Source organism: Lytechinus pictus, chromosome 2 (genome assembly GCF_037042905.1).
Source record: "Lytechinus pictus isolate F3 Inbred chromosome 2, Lp3.0, whole genome shotgun sequence".
Classification (NCBI taxonomy): Eukaryota; Metazoa; Echinodermata; class Echinoidea; order Temnopleuroida; family Toxopneustidae; genus Lytechinus; species Lytechinus pictus.
In genome coordinates, this window is record NC_087246.1 from 34,934,404 (window position 1) to 34,945,422 (window position 11,019).

An 11,019-nucleotide genomic window follows, 5' to 3' on the forward strand; every position below is an offset into this window, starting at 1 on the left:
TCATTTTTAGTTAGTATTAGCAGTAGGAGTAACCAAAGTGCAGAAGAGTATATCTATATAGTGGCTGCGCTATACAAATTTATCATATTATTATTTATAAACCATTTTGTTCGAATAAATTGTGGCTGTCGCAGAGAGTATTAGTCTCTCATAATCAACATAAGAAAATTCATACTTAGAATGATTATTTAGACTATTTCTCTCTTTTCTTTGTCTCTTCTAAACTCAGATCTGCACACTTGCTGACTCTGGTTTCTGCTCGCTACTTCATTCTGGGAGATTCCATCATGTACTATAACTGTGATTTGGACAAAGCCATTTTTTCTCCTATCACTCTTTGCTTTCCTAGAACTAGTTTGCAAATTTTGGACTGATAATGATACAACAGAAAATTTATCTTTATCAATATTGGAAACAACAAATTAGAGCAGAGTTTTGGGTAGGACTAAGAACACTGATTTGGACAGGAATACAGCTTGTCAAAAATAAGAACACACAATTTAAAACCAAAGAACGGTTTTAAGTAACTAATAGGGCATTGCAAGAAACTTTCTACTCAATCACACGTCCCAAAATCAAGGGTAAGTCCTTTGATTAAACACAAACATGTAGTTGATTTGCAATTGCAACTCAACCTAATCAAGCATAAATTTATTGCAAATGCCCCATAATTATATTTTGTTAGCAACTCTGTCAAGAGTTATCTAACATGCTGTATGTTCACAATTTTTTTCTCGAAAGGTATATTTGTCCTTTTAAAGTATTTGAATGTGATTACGCCTTGTTTTTGTTTTCCACAATATCTATTGCATGTATGAAGAGAAGTGAAATATTTATTGTGAAGCACTGTGAATGTTGTGTGATGGTATTATATATTTAATTCATCATTTTTCTTATAAGACTGTAAGCCTGGTGGATGTGAGAGAGTGGCCTGGATGTGAGGGAGAGGCCTGGATGAAAGGAAAGTGAACATGTGTCCAATTACTGATTTGCATATTTTTTAGACAATTTTGTTCATGGATGAATATTTGCTTTGCATTCCCTATATTCCATGTAAAGAGTAAAGGAGAAGTCCACCCCACCAAAAAATTCATTTGAATTTAAAGAAAAATAAAGTATTGCAGAAAAATTCATAAAACTTTGATTCTAGATTTAAATAAAATACTCTTTTGACATTGAGAAATTTTGCCTAATTTCATAAAACGATTATATGCTCATCTTGGTGCAAATTACAGAACCGATTATGTCACACATACTCTAATTTCTTTTGTATTTTGTTCTTTGATACATGTACCTGACATGTATATTGTATTTTAATTTTCTCATTATTTTCTTTAATAAATTTTGAGAGGGATTTTAATTCCTCCAATAACATTTGTAGTTTATCTAAATGTAACCTATTGTGATTTGATGAAGAGTTTCCGTCATCAAATTTGCTAAAATTTATATAATAAAATGCAAAAAATAATTAAAAAGGAATGCGATGTGAGTGACATAATCAACTCTAATTTGCATACCATTGTTTTGTGTATTTGACTGTTTTGTGTTAAAAAAAACAAGGGAAATAACTCTATTTATTCAAATAATTTTTTTTTGTTGATGTGGACTTGACCTTTTGGCATATTGCTATGAGAGAGCTACCACAGCATCATCTTATAAGCAGCTCGTGAGGCAAAATTTTCAAAATAACTCGACATTTTATGAATACAAAAACTTCTCTAAATCGTGATTTCATCTTGAAGACAGTGTGTATTGATATCTGGGGATGGGGGAGGGCAAAGGGGGGGGTACTGTCATCACTGGGTGGAGAAATTATTCAGCAAATAGCTGACAAAAAATTGTGACAGTACTCTTTGTTAATTTACTCTGGTCAAGCGTTTAGAAGTGATGGACGGTCATTTTCCAATGTATTGGCTGAGGGAATGGTGTCAATCTTGGAGGAACTTGGTATCACTTCACTGGGTTGTATGTTTGAATGTAAGTATGTAAACGACTAAACGTAGGTTGTGTGTAATATCAGTTGTGTGTAAACGTGCTTGTATAAATAATGGTGTGTATGCAGATTGGAGGGATTTAAAGGGGAAAAAAATACCTGCCTACCTACCCTATAACTCCAAAACAACCATGGGGGGGGGGGGGGGGCAAATCATCAATATTTTGCTGGAGCAAAGAATCTTGGAATTCTTGAATGTAGTACATGCTAGTAAACGAGTAAATTTATAGGCCTATACCATTATCGTTTTTTTAGAAACAGCGTAGGCATGAACACTTTAAAATTGTACAGTGAGGAATTTGCAGGGGTAAGTTTCATGATGACAATCAATTGGGTGGCGTATCTTTGCACTGATAACGCTCTTGGTTTAATCAAAGGTACATACATGTATCAGTCCATTGTGGCAGATACTAAACACAAGGTAATAGTCCTGAATCTAGCCAATGATAACAAGCTTGCTGATATTATATCACAGAGGCATTCATCAGGATCCCATAGCACAGAGTTAACCAACTGGTCATAGGGCTACTATTCATTAGTCTGCAGGCACAGACCCTTGATTTTTGCAATTTGCACAGTGCATCACACAGAGTCTGAATTAGTGAGACTAGACTCACTATGTACTGTAGCTGGCTTTTATTTGAAACAGTCTTTGGATTCAAGTCTTCACTCTAGACCTGTTATTGGTTGAAGTGTAAAATATGAGTCTGTGCTTGCAGACTAGCTTTTCATGGTTGGAGGCATCTATTGCTATGTGAAATCAGTCATACAAATTAAACTGTATGATTAATTGTTGAAACTTTAAAAGAGCCCCGTGCCACTCCAATACAGAATTGGACTTAGGTCACATAACTATAACAATTTTTTTTCTATAACAAATCTTGTTACAAGAATGGCACGTTGTTTTTTATAACAAATATCTGTTTCATAAAAATTCATAAAAATTAATACTGTATCAGCTTGTAATAATCAAATTAAAGAATGTGAACAAGCCTAATTCATGGCATGCAATGAAATACATAATATTTTGCAATATCTTTGTTTGCACAAGTAACTGCTCCTGAAGAACATGTGAGTTGACACTCAGTCTCCATTGTCATTTACTAATACTGTGTATCACGTTCAAAACTTATGTTTACGTTTTCTCATTGCTATAAGTTGTTTGAAAACTGTGGGCACTCGCTTTACCATCAATGCGACTTAAGCAGGGGCCGCGGAACCGGGGGGGCTTCAGCCCCCCCCCCACTTTTTTCCAAAACCGTGTACAAAAACTTAAAAATGACCATATGATTGTGATGTTTAGCATGGTCAGCCCCCCCACTTTGAAAACCGTTCCGCGGCCCCTGTTAAGTACTCGCTGAAAGACCGGCCAGAGACCACAATAGTTAGGGGCACTATTATGACCTCTGTAATATGGACAAAAGCTGCCAGATTAGTCAGACTTTCCATCTCCATTGTGCAAAATTCAGGCAAATTTCATCAAATTTTTTACCCTTGATATTCTTTTTGAAGGCTGAAGTATTCTGAAATATTCAACCCCAAATTTAAATCTAAGGATAATATTTACCTCAAACACCTTTCATTTGGAGAAAATGTTCAACATTTTGAATCTGCAGTGAGTGTGAATAGGAAATACACCTGTACAGTGAATTGGTCATAAACCCCATTCTGCAGTCTCAGCAAAGCAATCACCAGTGGGAGGGATCATTGAAGGTGGAAGGTCTGGTATATTCTGTAACTCTGGAGGAAGGCTGAACTGCATGTGCTGCAGGGCTGCCGATCCACCTGATGGATCTACTCCCTCTGACGTTGACGATGCATTGTCTTTCTTTTTCCTTTTATCAAGCCAATCAGCAAGGTTTGGTTCCGGTTGGTTGGCTGCCCGATCCTCAGCTGTCTTGGCTGCAAGTTTCTTGGCTTCAATTTCTACATCAGAACAAGTAAAATAATAGCATTAGTGGGTCATCACACAGCACTCATGTCTGTCAAATAGCCAACAGGTCCATGGTCTCTACACTTACATATACTTCTCAGGCTTTACCAAAACTGTCAATAAGAAGTGACTATTATAGAATAAATTCCTGCCATGTACCCATTTTCTTCTATTTGACATTCAAGATTAACTGATTATGTGTGCAAAAAAATAAAAGGAAATTAATTTAAGGCATAAAATATTTTGGTAAAATCTAAAGATCATTTAGTTTCAATGCTTGAATCCATTGTTCATATTCAAATTTTGAATTTTTTTTGGTAAGATAAATTGAAAATATTCATAAAACCAATGGTGTAAGTTGTAAGAAAGATGCAAGTTAAAATCTAATCATTCATCTGTGCAGATTTTGCAAATGTCAATCAGGACATGCATCTTAACAAAGGGCATGAACGTTGTAGCAGGCCTTCTTCATGTAAAATGTACAGATAGAATCATAATTTTTTCAAAAATGACAATGCCATCAAAACAAATTTATATTCTGGACTTAAGATTATTTCAAACTCATGCATTGTCAGTGGATAATACTGTTTTGCATACTCGTAAAGTAAGTACATTTCAACAATCAATCAAGCACAAATCATCTTTAAAATTATTTTATTGACTTTTAAAAAAGGTGAAAATTTGGATATTTACAAACAGCTTTTAGAAATAGCCCCCCCCCCCCTGTATCTCTTAATCAAACACTTACTTTCCAGTAGCTCTCGTTCCCATTCTGGAGTCAAGTGGGAGTATCTACAATTCCCCTCAAAAGGACAGAAACCTGATGTAAACAAAAATAAAAGATACGGGAAGTATATAGTTAAGTCAAAATATTTCAAATTTCCTTAAAGTACGCAAAATGCCAAATCCCAGATTACTGACAGTGGTTCTCACTTTTCAGGCAATTTTTGAAAAATTGCCTTGTGCTCCACAATGCCTACTGCAAGGGAAAATGCAAATACAACCTTTCCTTGGTATGAAAAATATAATTGTTCTCTTATTCACCAATAACATCAGTTTCAGTGTTAAAAAACAATGAGGACAGAAAGAACACATATTCTTTAAGGGGTACATGAAGCTGCATATTTTTGTCTGCATTAGGGGGTAGTGATCATTCAGATCTTTATTTTCAAATAACCAAACTTTCTTACCTGATTGCTTTATCTTCACACATGGAATTTTGGCTCTCTCTTCTGACAAAATCTCTTCCGGTTCTGAAATAAATAAATAGTTCAATACAAAATATTCTAATACATACTTATACTGCACTGACAGATCTTCATTTGACTTTCTTTTTAAATGTCAAAAAGTATTACTATTAGGCATGACATTGGTGTCAAAGTGGAATTTAAGTTGCATTTACTACAGTTCTTGTTATCCCTTAGAATAAAAGATTAAAACAAATGCATGAAGTAGAGAAATGACCTCATGAATACATAATTTGCTGCATTGAAATCAATTGATGTATAATTGGCCTGGATCTAAATGCTATGAAAAAGGAAAATAATACATTGACTTCAATGGGGACTATGCCTTATTCCCACATGCATTTGGTCATATCTTGGGTCCCCACACATGGACCGATTCTCACCAAGTTTGGATAGTGGAGGTATTTCTTTTCTTAGAATAAAAGATTAAAACAAATGCATGAAGTAGAGAAATGACCTAATGAATACATAATTTGCTGCATTGAAATCAATTGATGTATAATTGGCCTGGATCTAAATGCTATGAAAAAGGAAAATAATACATTGACTTCAATGGGGACTATGCCTTATTCCCACATGCATTTGGTTAATTTACATTTGGTCATATCTTGGGTCCCCACACATGGACCGATTCTCACTAAGTTTGGATAGTGGAGGTATTTCTTTTCATTGTGCTCTATTGAAATATGGTATCATAATATGCTGAATGAAAAAATAGCAAAATTGTTGATATGGACTGAAGTTAGCAACCAAATCATGCGAACAAACTGCCAGCATGCTGCAGGCGAATCTTTTGGTCGCATAACTGCAGTCCATATCAACATTACGGCGCACGGCGAATCCAAGCGATCCGCGAAGTGATGTCTGAGGACTGAACAACAACATCGAGATCAAAGCTGAAATACAGCCGTTCCCGATCGCGATATTTGGAAAAGAGGTGGGTATATTGACCTCGAAATGTGACTGAGAGACTTGTCATGACCGGACCCGGTGCCTCCCGCATGCGATGTTTTGAATTCGGCAGCGCATTAATATTTATACGTGTGAGGAACTTCATGTTGGCTCTAAATCACCAATTTTGAGACTGATAGAAGCATGGAAAAGAAGTGAAGCTTTGTGTAAAGTAAGAATATTAGTTGTACTTGTTTTAAAGATCGTGATGTTGCATGAATCTTTTATTTTCCCACCATAAAATCCCACCTTCTGTCACTCAGAATATCCGATCGAATTCATGGTCTCGAAGTTCGGGTAGGTGGAGCATAGTGTAGCGGTAGTGAAGTGGAGTGGAGCCTGCACGAACTTCGCTCGAGGTAAGTCTGACCTAGTCTTGAGGACTCCATGATATCTTTTTAAAAAAGTATATGCTAATTATTTATAATCACGTAATGAATTTTATTATTTGTGAAATAATAATTTCTATCTATAAATTGTTCTTCAAAACGGCATCGCTAACCGGACGTACGTCATACATAAGCGGTTCAAGGGACGACCCTATGTATTGTATTTGCGTTGTGTAGGACATTTGGATCGAGGGATCTACACGACATCCGTCTGGTAAGAAACATTTATTTTTTCACATTTTAATAGAATATTTTTTTAAACCTTCTTATGCATGCCATTAGGCGTAGCCGTAGGAAGGTGTAGAGAATAATAAAATCACGATCATTTACGTGAATCATGATTTTTTAATAAAAAAGATTGATTTCCTACTACTAGTACTAGTATGGTAGGGGGTCCTAAAGCTGCGCGGGTCCTAAAGCTACGCACCACTCATCGCGCATACAGTTTTTATGGCAAATGCGCACTCTGTGTGTGGAACTGTGACTGCAGTGTGACGAACGATTCCTTTTCAATTTTTTCTACAGAGGCTGCAGTAAATCTCTAAATGCAGAGAAACCAACAACTGTTTGGAATTTTGGAGTTATATTCGCTTAAATTTCATTTTATCCTATAATAATATAAATATATTTTAGAAATTGAGGCATAGGAAATACTATTTTTTTGCATGATAAATCGAGTGCGTAGCTTTAGGACCCCTTCTACATCGGGTGGCGAAATCAAGAGGTGTTCGGAAAACACGGCGGGATTTTCGTAATAGTGAGTTTTGCGATATTTTCTTCCTGGTTAATGATCTTTAGAATGTTTGCCACAAATTAGTGAAAGATATTTGTTGAAGTATTAAAATTGGGATAGTTTTTATTGTTTGAAAACAAAGTGCGTAGCTTTAGGTCCCCCCATCATACTAGTACTAGGGAAATCCATCTGTCATCTGTGTTTACAATAATTACATGTCTCTCTTATTAGTCTTATGAATATATCAATATGGGAGGGGATTCAAGACTCCAATGATGAAGAAGTATATGTCAAATTTTTTTTAAAAGACATCATCATGGAGTCCTCAAGACTAAGTCTGACCGGATCTGAGTCATTGTCCGATAATAAGCGGCGCAGCGCAGCGTGCCCTGCCGGACGGCCGGCCGGGTGATCGTGAGCTGAGGCGAAGCCCGGGCCGTCCGCGGCGAAATCTCAGTCACACAATGACATTGCACCAACGCACGTACGTACCTCTAAATTGTGAGTAATGAAGCTTCCGCAGTCGGTCATGAACGACTCCATTAAGATGTTTCTTTCTGTTCTCTGAATTATCAGCAAAACTCTTGTCGCAGTAGTCACAATAGTACCTTTTCCCCATTTTTTGTTTCAGAAATGCGGCGGAGAAAAAATTTCAATAATAAAGTATGGAACGCCAAATCAGTGTTTCCACAGATCCAAAACAAATTTTCCGAAACTGAATCCCAAATTTCCAAAAATTCATAGACATTTCCCCGACATTTCCTGGAATTTTTCAAGTTTGATTTTTAACGAAAATCGGATAATAAAACAGCGAGCCTAAATTTATGTTTTATACGTTCATCTGGCTCTCTGATTTATATATCATTACATATAATTATCATTATAATTAAATTCTACAGGACTCACTGGCGTATGTTAAGGTCTTAAGGACGTTCCACAGTTAAAGTGAAAACCATGTCATTTTTACCAAACTTTGCACATAGATACTTTAGAACCTTAATATTCGAAATATGCAAAAATTAACATAGGTCCATGTGCTTGATTTTTTGCTATAGAACTTCAAAGTTCACCCAAATTGATGTTCTTAAGAATTGCGCATTCAAAAGAATTTGGCATTTTTAGACCGCCCAAGATTACTACAATGAGTTTAAACCTCTATTACTCAGTCAAAATACATGAAAAGGTCATCAAATTTCGCAAGAGAGTTAATAATTGTATCGTTAGAATGGGGAATATATTTATAGTGCTATTTGTTTGCAATTTTAAGTTTAACAGCACTGTCAGTTCTTAAATATGGCGTAAAAGATAACAAAACCCCAATCTAAAAAATGTAAAATTTCAGTAACAAACTACAAAAGTACAATAAATGCTGCACTTTATTCAAAATCCATGTCATTTTCACCAAAATTTGTAGAGTTGTAGAGGAAGGTATACCTAAGAGGAACAAACATTAAAATATAGGGGTTCATGTGCTTGTTTTTAAACTATCAGTATTTTTATTAGAGCAAATTTGCTTTTTAAAACACCAAAAATGCGCCGAATGCTTTGTATCTATGTGAAGAAAAAATCAAAACCACTCTACCATTTATTCAAACTCGGGGTAATATTCGTGATTCTTGGCAGCACTGCAGAGTAAAGTATTTTGAAATTGTAGAGAATCTTTTTTTTTGAATGGTCCATGGAATAATTCAATTTTTTAGCTTCATGAAATAACGCATCGGATCTGCAGTTAAATGCAGAAGATGAGAAAAATCAGCACATACCCGCAGCTAATTAATCACCTGTTCATCCATTGTGACGTCAGCGCGCAGAGTGTAAACTATGCGCAGATCATAATGCGCACAAACATAACTGTGGAACGTCCTTAAACTGTAAACTCATGCTATAGCGTAACTCGCTCCCTAGCTTATTGAAAATATGTCCAGTGTGTGCGCGCACTGCCTCTGTGTTGTTTGGTACCATTTGTTTGTACACCAACGCACCGGATGCACGCGTATGATCCACTGCATGTACGTACACGTACACGATCGATCACCTATGATTTTCTTCAAATGAAAAATATGCTGCACTTTTTTTAAATCTCTTATTTTGTGATGAATAAGATGTTTTTTTTTTTAATGGACTACAACCCCCCCCCCCCAAAAAAAAAAACTTAACCAGTTGAAAAAGCATAACCCATACAGAGTGTTTGTGCGTGAATATTTTACAAATTAGATTAACATACATTTAAAGAGTAAAAGCAGGGGCGGCTCTGAACATATTTTCGTTTGGAGGGGGGGGGGGGGGGCAAAGACAAAAAGAGTACTTAGTATGTCAAGATTTGCATTTTGGTGCAAACGTACATGTTACCATGACACTACCCTCTGCATGAAGTAGTTGGATGTTTTGTAGTAATTTATAGGTCTTTTGAACTCAGTGATTTCTGAGATATATAGGCTCTTTTCCGCGAGAGAGTATAGCATGCAAGCGCTTTGGAAAAATGTCAAATCTGAAGGTGCAAAATCCGCTTCATGGTGCTAATCAGTTATAAAATAAAAGGGCATTATTTCGAGTTATTTAAGTGCGAATCGCGACCTCAAATTTTTTTGTCACCAGAAACATGAATACCTTTGATGCTAGCGCGAAACGCGAGAAAAATTGTAAATAATAGAAACTTAGACACTGGACATTCTAAACATTTTGAAAACCGTAAACAGGATAAGTACTACCTTACTGAATAATGATAATTGTAGAGCGCGAAGCACGAGCCAAAAATTTAGTGATTTTTTAACCTTAAATGTATTATTTTACTTCTTAAAAAGTATATTGTTAGAAAAGGACATATTTCATTTAAAAAAGGCCTCCATTTTGGAAAAAAAAAATAGTTTCCTATGGTTATTTTTTTTTTGGGGGGGGACAAGGCGGAGGGGGGGGGGCAATTGGGGGCATGTGCCTCCTTTTCCCTGTGGGACTAAATGATCAACATAAAACACTGAATTATCAATAAAAATATGAATTGTCCAATATATATATTATTTCATGAAAATAACAAGTGATAAGGATAAGGAAGTATTTAAGAGGAGAAAATTATCAAATTATTTTCTTTGTGTAACTTAACGATGAAATGACAATATCTTTTTGCAAATAAGATATTTTCGTTAATTAGGATTAAATTCTGGATTTCATTAGATGATAGTTTTAAAGGTTCCCCAAAGCTTGCATAGCTTTAAAAAAAAATTGAAAAGCACATTGTTTTCCAAATACATAAACCTCAACAGTGACTGACTTGAAGAATTATTTTCTCTCTCTCTCTCTCCCTCTTTCTGTTACTCTTACATCAGCTTTTTCATTTTATTTATTTTTGCACTAATATGCACAATAATATAATTCAATTTGTGCGTGTCATTTGTATTTACATCCTATATTTAACATTGTAAGTGTTCAATGTATGCAGTCATGAAAACAGTGTTTGGCTAATTATGTATTTTACTTTACGAAAAACAAATTATAGGCCTACTATTCGTCATGTTCATATTTTCGGGATCTAGTGACCTTCTCCCCGACTTACTGCAGTTACTTATTCAATACTTTGCTAAATTTCTATACAATGATCACTTTTTAAAATTGACATTTTAATCCAATTGTTCTTTGTTTATCATGTATGTATGTATGTATTATTGTGAATTATAATTATTCTCCAGTTATTACTATGAATTTGTAAATGAAACAATGCAAATCAAATCAAAGTATGGTACCAATAAAGATATTGTACATCTTTCCTCCTGCGTTGTGCT

The 11,019-nt window shown here is 35.3% G+C and overlaps 1 protein-coding gene across 2 annotated transcripts; it reads right to left on the minus strand.

Moving 5' to 3' along the window:
• Positions 1-219: 219 nt before the first annotated feature.
• LOC129272488 (zinc finger matrin-type protein 5-like) lies at positions 220-7,934 on the minus strand. 2 transcript variants are annotated; one of them, XR_010298312.1, is made up of 5 exons: positions 7,739-7,934; positions 5,117-5,179; positions 4,675-4,746; positions 3,335-3,919; positions 220-3,192 (listed from the first exon to the last, which is right to left on the minus strand). XR_010298312.1 is itself a non-coding variant. In XM_054909634.2 (4 exons), exons 1-4 carry the CDS (start codon positions 7,863-7,865, stop codon positions 3,648-3,650), a joined length of 534 nt encoding a protein of 177 aa, XP_054765609.2. In that variant the 5' UTR covers positions 7,866-7,926; the 3' UTR covers positions 1,284-3,647. The 2 variants fall into 2 exon arrangements, 1 of the variants encoding a protein (XP_054765609.2); XM_054909634.2 differs by having other exon boundaries at positions 1,284-3,919; positions 7,739-7,926.
• Between the last annotated feature and the right edge of the window lie 3,085 nt (positions 7,935-11,019).